The 17432-nt window shown below is 41.2% G+C and overlaps 1 protein-coding gene across 2 annotated transcripts in view; it reads right to left on the bottom strand.

The window, feature by feature from the left end:
* Positions 1-3745: 3745 nt before the first annotated feature.
* AP1S3 (adaptor related protein complex 1 subunit sigma 3) overlaps positions 3746-17432 on the bottom strand; it is a 50209-nt gene continuing 36522 nt past the window's right edge. The window contains exons 5-6 of one of the 2 annotated variants that reach the window (XM_073878007.1): positions 10716-10853; positions 3746-5802 (exon numbers count right to left, since the gene is read on the bottom strand). In XM_073878007.1, coding sequence (XP_073734108.1) covers positions 5767-5802; positions 10716-10853 — 174 coding nt within the window. In that variant the 3' untranslated portion in view covers positions 3746-5766. The remainder of the gene's footprint in view (positions 5803-10715; positions 10854-17432) is intronic. The other variant, XM_025890792.2, reaches the window with a different exon arrangement.

Below are 17432 nucleotides of genomic sequence, written 5' to 3'. Positions count from 1 at the left end.
ACAAAAGGCAGACGGCGGGAATAGAAGCGTCTGCACATGTAGCACTTTCTAAACTACTGAGTTAGTCTCATTTTTAATTTATGATTTATCATTCTGGAGGTTGTGTCTGCTAAAGATTTAAATTTTCTTCCAACTTAACCTGCTCTATGCTGTTAATTACATTTTAAATAAAGTTTTAAATGAATACACAAAGTCTGTACAAACTGCTTTCTTAGCAACTGTTACTATATCATATGAGATTAGGTATTCCACGTAGAACAGAATTGATTTTATTCATTTTTCTTATTATGTGCCTTGGTTTATTCATTCATCCACCCATTGTGTCAGTTTTGGCTTTTTAAATTTTTTTTTAATTCCAGTTAATTAACATACAGTGTAATGTTAGTTTCAGATGTAGAATTTAGTGATTCAACACGTCCATACAACACCCGGTGCTCATTACAAGTGCCCTCCTGCATCCCCATTACATTTCACCCATCCCCCCCCCACCTCACCTCTGGGAACCAGCAATTTGTTCTCTATAGTTGAGAGTCTGTTTTTTGGTTTACCTCTCTTTTTTTCCCCTATTATTTATTTTGTTCCTTAAGTTCCACATATGAGTGAAATTATATGGTATTTGTCTTTCTCTGACTGATTTATTTCACTTAGCATAATACCCTCTAGTTCCATCCACCTCACTGCAAATGGCAAGATTTCATTTTTTTTTTAAAGATTTTATTTATTTATTTGACAGAGAGAGACACAGTGAGAGAGGGAACACAAACAGGGGGAGTGGGAGAGGGAGAAGCAGGCTTCCCGCTGGGCAGGGAGCCCAACGCAGGGCTCGATCCCAGGACCTGAGCCAAAGACAGATGCTTAAGGACTGAGCCACCCAGGCGCCCCCAAGATTTAATTCTTATTTATGACTAATATTCCATATATATATATATGTATACACACACACCCCACAACTTCTTTATCCATTCGTCAGTCTATGGACACTTGGGCTCTTTCCATAATTTGGCTATTGTAGATAATGCTGCTATAAACTTTGGGGTTCATGTACCCCTTCAAATTAATATTTTTGTATCCTTTGGATAATACCTAGTAGTGCAATTGTTATACTTATCCAAAGTGTGATTGTTGATAAAGTATTAAAAATGTTTTTCCAGAAATAAAAAGATGCCTATTTCTATAGACAGAAAACCATAATTTAATCAATTCATTAGTTTCTCCAAAATATATTTACTCCTACATAAGTAAAAGTAATATTTATGTTTTAAGATGTCTTTAGAAGTTTGGTTATTTTATTAAAGGAAAACTAGTATTTCAATACTTTCGATTTTGACTGCATTAGTTTGCAAAATTATATTATCACACTTTCATTTTTCAATTTAGTTTTATGACATTGTAAAAACTGCAAATGACTTCAAGTTTTTTTTGAGACTTAATTTCTGGATCACAAACCCCTTCAAGTCCACTAGTTCTTTATTCTTTACATTTATATAGTCTTAGATTTTGCAGATATTTTTCCACCATAATGAAAAAAAATTGATTAAAACTGGAGTCTTCCCAAATTCAACAGATTTCTCCCCCTCCAAAAAACAGTTAAAAAAAAAAAAGTTTAAATTACTACTGAGGCAGAATGAGGATTATCTCACATTTGAAACCAAGCAACCTCATATTTCCTTTTCTTCGGCCTAAATGTCCTATTTACTTCAAAATATTATCAAGTCAATTATTCTGGCATCCTTTTACTAAATATTCATCTTACGCATAAGATTGGCATTTTATTTTATTTTTAAGATTTTATTTATTTATTTGACAGAGAGAGACACAGTGAAAGAGGGAACACAAGCAGGGAGAGTGGGAGAGGGAGAAGCAGGCCCCCTGCGGAGCAGGGAGCCCGATGCGGGGCTCGATCCCAGGACCCTGGGATCATGACCTGAGCCGAAGGCAGACGCTTAACAACTGAGCCACTCAGGTGCCCCAAGATTGGCATTTTAAACATGTGCAAGTATTAAGAAGCCACCTTCTCTTATAAGTTATAGCAGTATCAGGTATACAAGTTATAACAGTATCAGGTGTAGCTCAGAGAGTTAGTTGGAAGGTTATCCTAACCATAGCAAAAGCTCACAGACTCACACAATTGCAGAACTGCTCATGTTACCAGCCTCCTGGCAAGTCTCAACATTTTCTAGAGGAAAGACAAAAGTGCTTTTTGAATAATACTATTGGTAAACAGGTAAAAGGATGTGTCAAACACACTGAAATCATTCTAATCTAGAAGATGATTAAATCATTAGTGTATCACCTCAGATTAATCTACCTTTGTTAGGAACGAGGCTGTTAATCCCGGAAGAGAAATGCTTAGAACATTATTCTATAAAGTAGCAAAACAAACTAGTTAACAAAATAGTCCACGAACACCTGGAAACAAGTAAGTTATGAGCGAAACTAAAACACTGATGGCACAGATGCAAGGAGAAAGCCTGAGATTTAGCTAATAGGTGAATTCATGCACAAAGAACTTATCAGAAGTAACAGTACGTCTGTCGGTCTGAATTCCATATTAAATAGTACTAGCAAAAGGCAAAGCCGGGGCCCCTGGGCAGCTCAGCCGGTTAAGCGTCCGACTCTTGATTTCAGCTCAGGTATTGATCTCAGGGTTGTGAGTTCAAACCCCACACTGGGCTCCATGCTGGGCGTGGAGCCTACTTAAAAAAAAAAAAAAAAAAAAGGGAAGCTAAGACAGCCCTAGCTGTTACGGTCCTTCCTGTTTTTGGCTCTATGTGACAGAACAGATTATCACTTTGAATACCAAAGTACACTGTCTATGGGACGAGTTTTTTCAAGTTCGTCAAAAGCTAAAATAAGAATTGAAGAAAAATTTAATGGCCCTCCCCTTTGTTAATTACTGAAAAATAGTCATTGGCTTATTTTACTTACATCCCATAGCATCTGATTGGACTTAATCCAGAATGGCAGAGACCGTGTGAAAGACTACATTAACATTTAACAACAACATTCATTGATTAAACCTTAAAAAAGTAAAGGTAAATGCAGTTCCTCAGTGGTGTTTCACAGTGATGTGTCAAACAATATGAATCCTAGAGAGGAACTTCTGGAAGAACAACAGCTGATGAAAAGCTTTATTATTATTTTAGGAGACTTGATTTGGAAAACGAGTTTGAATGAAGATTCACTTACTTTGTCAGAGTAAATGCCAATTTTACATTTGTTCATGAAAGAAAAGAAATTACTAGATTTAAAGAATGACTACATCACTAAGTACATGCAAAGAGATCAGATCATCAAAATGTGGGTGACTGGGGGCTCCTGGGTGGCTCAGTCGGTTAAGTGGCTGACTTTGGCTCAGATCATAATCCCAGGGTCCTGGGATCAAGCCCCACATCAGGCTCCCTGCTCAGCGGGGAGCCTGCTTCTCCCTCTCACCCTGCCTGCCCCTTCCCCGGCTCATGCTTTCTCTCTCTCTCTCTCTCTCTCTCTCAAATAAATAAAATCTTTAAAGAACAATGTGGGTGAATGATGAGAAAGAAGTCAATAGGAGCAAAACAGTAAATACTCTTCTCTCATCTGCTGTCACATGTTTGTGAAGTTGCTCCTGGACAGTAAGTACCAAGAAAATAAAGAGATCACTTTAAAGGGACTTCACCAGGAAGTATGGGTAGCAATTTCATGCATAAAATTGGACTATCAGACTGAAAAATAATTATATTCATAAAAGCACACTCAAGTTTCTCATTAAAAATTTTAAAAACATTTTATTTGTAAGTTTTATACAAATTTAGCATTTATTATCTTTCACTTGGTAGTTTTATTGTAATTATATAATATAAAGAAAACATAATTATTATTTTCACCAAGACCCACATAAAATGTCCCCCAAATGCCTCAAATTTACATACTGTGCTGTATCATTATGTTCATTTTCTAGGTGAGACACTGACATGGAGTCTGAAAAGCCCTACATACAGCTCAACAGTGTCTAATGTGGAATTATCAAATTTGAAAGAATACATGAATAAATACCTTCACCCCAAAATGGTGGAAAACTTCAAAGGAACCAGAAAAACTGTGTTGATTTATATGAAGTCCATCTCTACAAAACTTTTTAAAAATAAAGAGTTCCACCATATTGACAACAAAAAAGTGAAACCACAAATCTGAGGACACAAAATAAACATAAGCGATCAAAAATGACAGCTAAACTTCAAGCCATGCCATCATTGTAATCACATGATTAATTTGAGTAAATATTAGGTATTAAAAGCCCAATAATTCCTTCACATTCTAATTTGAGTTATTTCATTTTAGTAATGGCTCTATTGAGGAATTGATCAATTTTTTCTTCTGTTCTTGTGGTCTTGTCTTGTTATTTTCCCCTAAATCTATCTGGCAAGATGAATCAAAGAGGACATTTTTCCCTCAAAGAGGACATTTTTCCTTCATGTTCTCTAAAGATCTACCATATAGGATCTTCTAGAGAAAGAATACAACAGCAAGCACACTCTTCTCATAGGAAAAGCACTAAGGGGCTCCTAACCACTCCAACAGGAATCATACCAGACGTCAAAACTAACACTGAAAATGCACAGACAGGACATCAGAAGTGGGACATCAAGACAGAGTATTATGAGCTATTTCCCTATAATGCCTGATCACATTTACCACCTGGTTATATAGAGCTTTCATTCCAGGAAGCACGAATGCAACATACTCACCATAATAATGGTCAGCAGCAAAATTTGGGGCATGAGGAAATAAAAAAGAAGGAAGAGCATCTACCATATAGGCTGTAACAATATTCAATTCTCTAAGTAAGTCTAATAAAGAGTAAGTCCTCAAATATAGTAGGCATACAATAAAACATTTGAAGCGAAATCAAGCAATGAGTGCTTGGAACCTCAAAAATTATTAAAATCATAGTGATAATAATAATTACTGCTATTGGTATTAGTCTTCATTATACTATTTTTATAGTAAGGGAAGGCACAGACACTATATCTCTGAAGTCTCAAATCCTTAATAAATACATAGGGTTTGTAGGAAACACAGCCTTATCGGAATGCCCTTAATATTCAACTAAAAGGTAAAATTAAAACTTCAACTAGATAGCAGCTTCTAAGACATCAAAACCATTTAAGTCCCTTATTGTCTTTGGTTATTTTCCTTAATTCCAACCCTGAAAAAATAAATGAATTTAGGACATTAAAATCAGATACATGGTATCTGGACTGAAGTTACATTTTACTAAGTATATTAAAAATGTCTAGCATTATGTATGAGCTCTGAACTCTTAACAAGACTTGGAATTATTACAAAATTTAAAAAGCTAAACATTTAGAAAAGAATTATTGATATAACATATATTTTACATTCAAAATCAGGGGTTATTACAATGCAGTTTTCAGTTGTCAGTAGAGGATCAAATGCAACGAAAAACATATTGCAACACATTTATTTAAGTTAGCCTAAAAATATCACATGGGTTCAAACACTGCAAAACAAAAATTCAGTCAGTTGAGTCACGAAGCAGTTATTTGAACATCAAGACTACAATAAGTGGGTATATACAGTATAATACAGATATGTAATAACGATAAATATATTATATTAAACAACTTTTTGCTAGTTAACAAAGAATCCCTTTTAGGTTATTTTTGGCATGATGCTGGGGGCTCTGTCAAAGAACTGGACACCAGGAATTTGCTAATTTATAGGCTCCCAGCGTGTAGCACTTGGACTCTGCAAGTAGATGCATAGCTAAAACGTAGGCTTGTTCATATATTCTTCCATTGTCTGAAAGAGAACAATAAATTAGAACAATTTCCCCTTAAACCACAGCCTTTAGCAGAAGGCGAACCTTTTTCGTTCTTTTACTTACTCATTTTTTGCAGTTACTGAACAGAAGTTCCCGAAACATGTATGGACATAAATCTTTGCATCCTGATCAAGAACAGTGGTTCAAAGTTTGAGAATAATTTGCATACATCTCCATATGGCTGGAACTAAATAACTTTCAACAGAGAAAGAGCTGAGCTTGATCATAAAAAGAATGTTGGATAAGAAAAATACCAAAGCATCAGCGGCCAGCATATCACTGTTGACTTCAGATGAATGTCCCTACTGAAACGGTCACGAGAACCACCTCCAGGCACATGTCTTAGGGAAATCTCAGTTTCTGCTACAGATTCTGTGCAAAACATCTTTTTACACTTACTGGCAAGATATAAAGGATAAACAGACTATAATTCGTAAGAATTTCTTCCATGTAGGGGCTCCTGGGTGGCTCAGTCAGTTAAGCGTCTGCCTTCGGCTCAGGTCATGATCCCAGGGTCCTGGGATCGAGCCCCGCATCGGGCTCCCTGCTCGGCGGGAAGCCTGCTTCTCCCTCTCCCACTCCCCCTGCTTGTGTTCCTGCTCTCGCTGTGTCTCCCTCTCTGTCAAATAAATAAGATCTTAAAAAAAAAAAAGTTTCTTCCATGTATTTTGAAACGGCTTTCCTCCAAAGTATGCAAACTTTCTTCATCCCCATCAGTTGGCAAGTTTGCTAACACGCCACAAGGCCATAATTTTTTTCCAGCACTTTTAAAAAAATGTTTGGACAGATTCGCAATTAGAGGTAGAGTTAAAATATACAGTGATGTTGCAAGCCCTTTACCATGCATGACAAATGGACTTTCTCTTGCATTCTTTCCTATTGTAAACACATATATTTGTGTAACAGAGTGGTTCCTGGGTTGAATCAATAAGGAAGTTCAAGGGGGCAGCCTTGGGTAATGCCCCTGCCGTTTCCATGTGAGCCAGGGTCAGCTCAATCAGCAATGTGCAACCTGTTCCTAGGCTTGAATCTCAGGGTACATGATTCACTTGCACCTGCCAGGGAAGACACTGATCAGCATAGCATGGGCCAAACAGTGCAAGGTCATGGCTAAGCAACATTGCTCAGAGGGTACTAAAGTTAGAAATCAGGTGTTCTAACTGGTTTTCACCAGCTGTTTAGAATTCCAGTGTTCCTCTGCTGAAATACTTGTGCTCAGTCATCCACACTTTCTTATAAAGCCCTTACAACCTCTTACATGAGCACTGGCCAACAGAAACCCACACCCTAAGACCTTTGCCCTGTATCTCCTCTTACAGAAGCTGCTGGTGTCTTTAAAGTTAGCCAGAGTATCACGTTGGCCTGGGGCCCATGCCTATTTTGTAGCATCTAGAGTTTATATCATTAGAAAAGGAATACAAAGGGGCAGCTGGGTGGCTCAGTTGGTTAAGCATCGAACCCTTAATTTCAGCTCAGGTCATGATCACAGGGTTGTGAGATCGAAACCCTGCACTGGGGCTCCCCCAGCATGGAGCCCGCTTAAGATTCCCTCTGCTTCTCCCCCAACCCCAGCTTGCACTCTCTCTCTCTCTCTCTCTCTTAAAAAAAAAGGAATACAAAGATACAAATACAAAACTGGGTATAAAGTTTATTTAGAATGAGAAAAGAAATAACAGATGCTAACTTTTTTAAAGAATTTATTTATTTATTTGAGAGAGGGAGAGAGAGAGGGACAAACAGAGAGCAGGGAGCCCGATGTGGGGCTCGATCCCAGGACCCTGAGATCATGACCTGAGCCGAAGGCAGACGCTTAACAGACTGAGCCACACAGGCATCCCTCAGATGATAAATTTTTAAAAGATGACAAATATCGCAGAATTCAGAACAACAGCATATGGTTTCCATTCGTTAAGTACCTGACACACTTTATAATATGTTCATTGCATGGCTACATATGCTTTGCAGTTAGATATCCTACCTTTGCAAATCTCACCATATGAGCCTGCAGCCTTGGAAGGGGCTTGAGCCAGCAAAAGGCTCTGGGATTGTCACTTTACTGACTTCACGGTTCATTGGCCTCTAGTTATCAGCCCTGCTTCACAGCACTGACTAACTCAGTCTGCTAAAGACTGCACGGACTGCCCTTTCTGAACCATGCTGTTCCCCAGACTACATGAACCAATAGCACACAAGGTCCGTATTTTCTTGAGCTTGCCCCTTTTAAGGTTGGAACAGACTTTTAAGAATGACACAACCTTAAAGAGCTCTAACCTGGCCATTTACAAGAGGACCCAAATCTGTCCCTCAGGACCCCATCTGTTATCCATCTTGTACCCCCACACTTCTTGTGGATTCAGCACTGTATGCGCTACAACTTTTTACTGCACTATGGTTTCGCTTAGCTGTTAACATGGGTTGTGCTTTTAAAGGTGACAATGTTGGGGTGCACCTAGCCATTTCTCACACATCCACACATACACAGGCAAGATATCCTGTTGCGTGAGCTAATGAAGTACATTTTGACCCTCGATTCTCACCCTGTGGGGAAACCTCTTCTGTTGGTCGCCCCTGTTGGCGATGCCAGGAATTGCAACCCCCGCCTCTAATGAGGACCACCTTTCCCTTTCAGCTTTTCTCTTCTCACTCAGCACCACCGCCCACAGGTTGTCATCCTCAAAATAAGGCACCTCCTAAAGTCACCCCCAACCACTTAAACTGTTCTTTTCTTAATCCGTATTACTAATGTCAAGCCCCAGTACACTCAGAATAATCCTTGAGCATTTGGAGACTTAAGACTATGTATCTTCTTACTAAATATGTGAGGACAGCCTTTCTATTCTAAGAAACCTTTCTTGGGTAGGAGTTGGGGAAAGTTCCAGGAGCTAAAAAGCACAAGCAATATTACAAAGGCCTCCCTTAACCTTTAGTAGCTACAAGTATGTGCTCAGGTCCAGAGAACAGGGGAAAAAAAGAAAGCAGTCATTTTTTTTTCTTTATGTAATTATGTTACTTGCGCCCCTTCATTCTAAACATTTCTGATCAGATATACACAATTTCTCAATCAGCCCCCCAAATGTTCACTGATTCACTGACTTAGCTGAAGTACCCAGAGCCCAAGAGAGCACTGATAACACTGTCTCTATTTGGCAGGTGCTGTGATTTCACCAAGAGAGATTTGGAAGGCAGTCATGGCATTGCCTGCTCACTATGGGGATGCGGGGGCTAAATGGAGGGGCTCCTGAGGCCTACCCATCAAGACCTTTCACTCGATTGCCAGGGACATGAACTACCAGTTAATGTTTACTTGTGAAAGGGCTCTCTCCTGAAATCTGTGCTTCCCAGAGATCCACGGAACCAGATTCGTGGCAAGCTCTTTGAAACTCTATATATTTCTTGTAGAGGAGGAATTCAAAATAACCCAGGTGTGTCTTGGCCCCAATTCAAAAAGCTTTAATTACTGTGAGTGCCAAAGACCCTGCTAAAAAGTCCCTTTCTCCTGTAAGGCTTAGACTCCACAGTCAGGGCCCTAAGGCTAGAATTATAAATAACACCTGGCATATTTTAAGAAAGGTTGTTCTGTGGAATTTCCAAACCACTGAGTTCTCAAGCACCTTATAAAATTCCCTTCCTGTGGCATTTGGAGAGAGCCAAGTAAACAGCAGAAAGTTTAAGTGCATTTCTGGAGGCGAGAACAACTCTGGAAAGAAATGCACCAGCTTCCGAAAAGGCACGCGCAGACACTTCGAGGTACTGCTCCTACAGAGGTCTTCCTCAGGGTCCGTTCACCTGAGGACTGGTTCCCCTGGATGGGCAGGAGCAAGTCAACGGTTCAGGGACGTGCGCAAAAAAGGGGCTGGGAAACCATGCCTGATGTTGTTTTATTAACACCATCAGTATCTTCCTTCTCAAAAGGCAGGAAGAATGGCTTTAATGCCAATTTTTAAGAGAGAGTTTATGATCCTCTGGGATCTCCTGACCGGCCACTGTAAAACAGGCAAGTGGAAAGACCCAAGGATGCTGCGGGAAGAAGTACCCAGGGGTGGTGGAGCCGGGACAGAGCTCAGCTTTGTGCCAGAGCTGGTGGGGTCACCTCATTAGGGAGGCCAAAGGTCAGAGGGGAGATGTGCTCTTTCTTGGTGTCCTTCGGAGGAGTGAAGGGGCTGAGGTAGGGGTACAATGCCAATCTAGCCTGCTTCTAAAAGACCCACTGTATTTTATATAAATAACACAGAACCAGGAGCACATGGATGCTTCCGGGCCCATTTATACCTTGGCAAGCAAGCCACAGTATTCTCAATTTATTTATGCAAATAGGAGCACACAGGCAGCATCGCCGGGAGGTGTGAGAAATTTTAATTAAAATGATAAATGCCATCTTCAATAATAAAGCTCTAATATCCCTGGCAAATGAAATAACGACGTACTCCTATTCTCCTTTCCCAGGGTAGCGCAGATATTTTAATGAAAATCTTTTTATACCTCTCGTAAAATCCTTGAAAAAAAATAGCACCAAGCTTTTGATACCTTTTTGACAGTTAGGTATCCTCACTAAAAAAAAAAAAAAACACACTCAGCCAAACATAAAGAACAAAGATTCTGGAGCCCAACGTCCTGCGTTCAAATCTCTATTCCACGCTTACTGGCTGTGTGACATCAAGCAGGTTGTTTAACCTCTCTGTGTCTGTTTACTCAGCTTCACAATGAGGGCAAAAAATGCTACCCACCTCTTCGAGTTATTGTGATAATTAAATGAGTTAAAACAGGTAAGTTGCTTAGAAACTGCACTCAGCATAAAGGAAGCGCTCAATAAGTCTCTGCCAACATATCATCATCATCATCATCACCATCATCCTCATCATCTTCCCCCATGGCACCAATGCTGGGTACTGACCTCCTGTAACATATCAGAATCTTCAATGGCTTTGACAGCAGACTTTTTGGACGTTTCCTGAATTTCTCCACCCATTATAAACTCGTCAAGGATAAAATAAGCCTTTTCGAAATTAAAGATAATATCCAGCTCACAGACCTGGTAGACAAAAACAAATGTTTTGATAAACTTGCAGGAATATCAGGGCAAACATATGTCAGCGTCTCAAGCTTTCTCAACAGTTACACCCATGTGGCATACCAAAGATAAAACCATCAGATGGTATCATAAAGACTGAGAAACAGAACGAGGGGATCCCAGGCCTTTGGCAAAAGTAAAACCACATTCCATTAAGCAGGCCATGTCCCTAGATAATATTCCTTTATGTCACAACAAGAAATTTGAGACGGGACAGGAATCAGGCAGCACGAGCTCATATTTCCATCTGCACGAATAGAAGCCAAGTCCCCACTGCAAGTCAGGCAGAGTACAACGCCTCCTTCCTCCTGCTCACCTGGCTGGAAATCTTGGCTCCTAGCTTTAGAACTCTCAGAAGCAAATTAGCTCAACTGTGCTAATTTTTCTCAAAATTATGTCACAAGCCAGTGGTTCTCAAACTTTAGAGTGTATCCGAATCCCCCAGAAGGCTCCTCAAGGGACACAGTGCTTGGGCCCCAGCCCTGGAGTTTCCAATTCGGTGGGTCTGGGTAAGGCCTGAGACTCTGCACTTGTAACTAGCTCCCAGGTGATGCTAATGAGGTGGGTCTGGGGACCACACAGGGAGAACGACTGTCATAGACCAAAACAGAGTCCGATAGATTTTGCTGCGTAAGTGAAGCAAGCGACAAGAGCACCCCCGCCCCCCATAATCCAGAGAGGGCTTGTTTCCAATTCCCTGGCCGGACCAGCACTCAGGCACTCTCCTGAGGTTTTCCTTCTCGCTTATTCCTCAACTCCCCAACACTTCCGTTTCGGGTTCCACACCCTCTGGAAGGCTTCCACCTGCAAGTTTTTAGCCCTCCCCCACCTTTACTTCTCAGCAATACTGGATACCCTTCACCAGTCTTGTTCCTGAAAATCCTCTCTCCCCTGCTCCCTGCCTTTGGCAATGCCATTCAATGCCTGTTCCTGTCCTCCATCTCTGCTGAATCCTGAATCCTTCTCAGACTTGTTGGATGATCTCTACCCCTACTTCACATTTGGTTAGGAAGTATTTATGGAGTTCTCGGGACAGAATCAGCAGAGCCAGCCTCGTGGCTGCATGTGGCTTACATTCCAGTAACCCACCTTCTGCTTAAATGCTGGTGCTTTTCATGAAAGCCTCTACTCTTCGCCCTACATATATTCTAGACAATGCCACGGACGCTCTACAGCTGTGTCTGGCATGCAGGCGTCTTCACAAACCCAGATGTCTAGCCCTGATCTCCTTCTGGGGCGAGTCCACTATTTCCACCTGCTCATGAGACCTCTCCGCCCGGGCACTGCTCCGGCCAAGTCCCCAGGTGCCAAACTGAGGCTTAGCATATTCTTTTCCCTGTAGACCCTGTTTCGCTTCATAGCTGCAACCTCTCTCTGTGGCTCCATCGAATTCATCCCACAGATCCACTTCTTTCCCCCTCCCCCTCATCCCTCTCTCTCCTTCAGTCTCATCCCTCCCAGTCTGGTCTCCAATTCCTATTTATTCTATCATGGAAATAAACCCCAGCCCTTGCTGTCTTCTCCCTGTTCACCACTGTTGCTCCGGCCTGCAACCTCTCATGAAAGCCACTGCAATGCCCTAGGCGGTGTCCGTCTGCACTCAAGGCCAACAACCATTAACACTGTGCTGAAGTACCGATCCCTTTCCTCTCCTGTGTAGGGTCTCATGTTAAGGACAGAGCTTCCATTCCTCCGCCTGGCATACAGGACTCCTGACCACCCAGCCTGGGCGGGCTATCTGCTGCCCGTGTCAGCACTCAGTCACCCCATGCTACACCCACACTCCACTAACTCACCGGGTTCTCTTATGCCTTTACCCTCTGCCCATTCCAGCAATTCCTGCGATGGCCCCCAGTTGGCCTCTTCTTTATTCTGCTGGCAAAATGAAGCTCATTTTTCAAGGCCAGATTCAAAAGTCAGGAGCACAATGATTCCACCGAAAGCCTTTTATCCCCCATTCAGATTTCACACCGCTTGCTCTGTGTTCTCTCTTTCTGTGTGTGCTGCCTGATCAATCTCTCCCCCTGCCCCGGTACTGTGAGCTCAGGCACAGACCTTATCTGATCAGTCATCTCGCTATCCCTGGTATCTAGCCCATAATAGGACACAGTACACATCTGCAGGATAAATGAGTCAGTCATCGCTTAGGCCTTGTTTCTATGATGCTGGGAATTAATGGCTTCCCAGACCAACAGTTCTCTGATGCTGCTGAGTGCTATAACTTTACATAAAGCCCATGTCAACATTTTAGCAAAGAGTTTAGGTCATACATTTACGATTTAGGTCAATAAGCTTGCAGACTCCACAAGGTAAACGGTTAGGTAAATACCGCTATCATAAATGGCCAGCTAAGAAAAACTCACCTAATTCATCTGCAAAGGTCATGGTCTCCTCATTCATTAGAAAGCAGCATCAAATGGGTAAATCAATAACAAGTGGGTGTATATATATCTAGAGCTACTTCCCTCCTCCCTCCACAGTCTGTCTCTCTCTGCCTGCCCTGCGGACGTGGAAATTCCATGTAGAAGTTGGAAAGAATGAGAGAGATTTCTACGGACGGCTGTGGAAAGAACTCCAAGATTCATTTGTAAGGGCGGGGAGAAAAAGTTGCAGAATAATATGCATAATGTCATAATATGCATAATCCCATTTAAAAATAAAACTGTATACGTCTAGAAGGATATGTAAAAAAAATACACAGTTTTAAATAATACAGAGAAACAAAAAGAAACACAATAGATCAGGCATCCATGCTCATTAGAGAAGGTACGGGAAGCAAGCAGTTACCAGAGGTCAGAAGAGGCAGGAAGTCAGGAGTTATAGTAGCAAGAGCTGAGGAACCTCAGAGTTCAAGGCAGGCGTAGACCAGGAGTCCGAGACAGACAGGAGCCTCATTAGGAGAAACCAGCAATTAGAATCCTGCAAGATGAACCTGACAGATACTAATGCAAGTTCTCTAGTTCTCTAGGACCATCTCAAACCCCACTCTCAGACAGGCAACCTGCAGGGCTGGCCAGCAGCCATGGGACAATTAATTTATTGCATCTAGTTTCAAGAGATGGGAATAAAGTAACAAGGCATGCAAAGCCAGATACACACACACACACACACACACACACACACACACACACGCGCGCGCGCACAGCAGCAGCTTGGATATACAATTACTATCTCTAGATCATAAGGAAACAGATGCACAAGTTCCATTGAAATTATAGAGAGTTACAAATGAGCAACTATTTCATATACGGCAACTCCAAAATGCTACTTCTTTAGTTATTCTTTGATCCTAACCCCAAGGGGTTACTGTATCTGCCAGTAAGAACAGGAAATATCTCCCAGAGCACCTTAGACCAAATGCAGACCAGTTACTCAAATACTTGTGAGTCCACCTCAAGGGTACTGTCCCGGTACATCAGGAATATGCCCTTGATGCTCAAATGACCGCATGTCATCTAATTATGCAAAAACATGTGCTTTCCATGTTTATAAACACATGAGACTGTTAATTTCTTTTCTCATTTCTTGTGTATCTGTATTCTGGAAGAAAGCTTATAAAAGGCAGAAACAGTGATAATTTAATTTTACCCCTGATCTCTTAGCCTATGCTTTACTATAATTTGGCCTGAGGGTCTACTCTTGTAGCAGAATACATGATGCAGAAGATTATTTCTGGCATTTCAATAACTAAATACTTCTGGATAGAGTCTAAGAACCTTCTCTTACTAAATTCTGTTCTAAAGTAAATACAAAAAGTTTAAATTATATACAGTAAATGTATAAAACCATACATACAATAATTACAGTTTAAGGTACAATGACATAGCAATTGACGGTTTGTATTGTTAATTACACTGTCGCTTCGATCCTCTCAACAGCCCCGTGAGATTAGCAAAGTAAATATTTCTATTAATCTTTTTGAGTGTTATTTTTCTTATATGTAAATTAGAGATCTCTCCCGAGACAAAATCATGGGTCTGGTTATTGAGTGAGTGGACACCAGGACCCAGCAGGACTCAGAGCCCTCCTCTTCCTCCCAGAAAACTTCCTAAATCAAGATCGAACCTCTCTGGAGCAGCAACACCCATACTCTCTGAGCACATCCGTAAAAACTCACACTACAGTCTGTAATGGGAAAATATGCAGGTGGCTAAATCCTCAGACAGACCTTTATCAACTGGGAAATTCTGGGGCATTTCCTCTTAGCCTCCCTAAATTGGGGTTAATGCTGTTTACTGAAGATCGAAAGATTAACCATTTAATCCTTGTAAATCTCCCTGGAATTGAAAAATGCTCAAAAAACACATAAATTAGTAGCCAGAGATTTTGATTTATCTGTCCCCACAGGAAAGTAATCTTTTCCAGTGCTATAAGAGAAGCTTGGTACAAAGTTTTCTCTTTGATAATATTAAGGGCAGAATTCCAGGAGACCTTCAGGATTAACACAAGAGGAAAAGAAAGCCAAAGAGAAATATATTATTCCTGAGAAGATGTCAGTGAGAATCAGTACTGGTAGGCTTTGCTCATCACAGTTAATTAATAAGAACTGAACACCTACTGGGCAGATAGCCTTGAATTGCTCTTAGCTGCTCTTGGCTTAATAAAAGATTCATTGAATTTTTTAGTGAATTAAATTTTGGTCCATGGGAAAGACAGAGCTTCTAAAGGTACGCCAAAATAGGATGAAAAATTAATGTTAGAGAAATAGGAATTCATTCTGATTCTCTTATATCTTAACTGGGCTCAGCTTTGGTGAAGGTGATTTAGATTCTCTTAAGAAAGCAATGTGTTCTCAAATATCTAATATTTGGTCAGATAAGACTGACATCAAAATTTAACCTCCACTCACATTACCGCAGGCAGGGAAACCTAGGAAAACACAACAAGTCAAACCGGAGTGCAGAAATTAGGGGCAGAAGGCAGGTCCTGGGAAAGCCTGGGCCTCAGGAAAACACCTTCAGGCCTTTCTTTACAAAAGGCCAAGTTTGCAGTGGATTTCAAAATGTCAGGCTTCCTTTGAATAATGGAAAGCGTAAAATTAAATAATCTCACATTCAAAAACATGCAATTATACACTTGCAAATCTCTCTTTAAAAAATGAAAATAAACATGGGGAGCTAAGAGAAAGAGAAAGAAAAAATGGCCTGGCTGTCTTACTCTCTATACTGACCAACGACCTAAAATCTACGAAGCGACATTTAAGGTCATCTTCTAACATCATTTACGAAGGGAAATAAAGGGGAATAATAAGGATGAAGGGAAGGAGGGAAAGAAAATTCTTTCAAAAACCTTCCAGGTACTCACCCTTGTGAAAATTGTTGCAAGTAACCTGATAAAACCCTGGCCGATGCGGCAAACGTTACTCGTTCCATTGACCAGAGCACAGAAAGTCTTGTGGAAGCACACTGTCCCAACAACGCTTAATAGAAATCCTCAGTGAGCCAGGGAACAGGGAAGGGAGCATTACTGAGAGAAAATATATTCCAAATCCAATTATTTATTTCTTAAGACCATGAAATGGATGGCATATTTCTGGAACATTTGCTAAAATCTGGCCCAGAGTTGCTCACAAGTGTTGAAAAATCAAACAACTAAATCCTAGGTCATGATCTCGAGACACTTGAAGTTTGGTGTCCATACAAATCTTGCACAAGTTAAGGATAATACCAGGCTGTTCCATGTGGTTGGAGCACTGAGCATGTCAGGGATAAAGAGAGAGAACAGCAAGAAGGTTGGAGAAGTGGTCTGGGACTGATGTTTAGAAAGCTTAAATGCCAGGCTAAGAAGTTGGGCTTTTATTCATTACAGATTATGGAAAGTGGCCGAGGACAACCGTCACCTGGATCCATGCATTGCAACGAAGACAGTAACTAACAAGCCAGGAAAGGAAAGCAGAGAAGAGCCCAGAAGCATAAAGGGCCAGAGACAAGGTTTCAAAGAAAAGCAAAACTGCAATCCCAAGTAAACCTGTATTGGTGGGAATGGAAGGAAAGAGATGGATTGTAGTCCCATCTGAATAGACAAAGGCAGCCTTTAGTGAAGGGTGGAGGAAGAACAAAGAAAGAAGCACTGAAGGATCCTGGGACATAATAAACTCAGTCACAAGACAGAACAGGTTTGCAGAAGATGATTTTAGTTCTTGACACGTTACGACAGAGACGGCTGGGAGAAACCCAGAGAAGACTGTCCTCAGCAGACGGAAAGACAGCCATCTGGTCATGGATTCCAGGAGGGTCGAAAGGGCAGGGGGAGGAAGGGAGCTCAGGGCAGAAACCAAGCAGGGGCCTTCAGAAACAGGATGAGAATTAGCAGAACTCAGGGTTGTGCCAAAAAAAGAAAGGGAAGCAGTGACGAGCAAGGATCCCATGCTGCAGAGAGGTGAGGCAGGGGAAGACTGAAGAAGCATCACTGGTGTTGACCATTAGGAAGGGGCCAGTGGTAACTTTATGATTTCCTGGGAGCCATAAAGGTGGAGCGCGAGCTGGAAGAGTGAATGAGTTCTAAGGATGTGGCACCTCATACAGGATATTACTTGGCAGT

This window comes from Callorhinus ursinus, unplaced genomic scaffold, assembly GCF_003265705.2.
Source record: "Callorhinus ursinus isolate GAN/ISIS: 27379988/994484 unplaced genomic scaffold, GSC_fseal_2.0 scaffold2, whole genome shotgun sequence".
NCBI lineage: Eukaryota > Metazoa > Chordata > Mammalia > Carnivora > Otariidae > Callorhinus > Callorhinus ursinus.
This window is presented reverse-complemented; position numbering and strand designations above follow the sequence as displayed.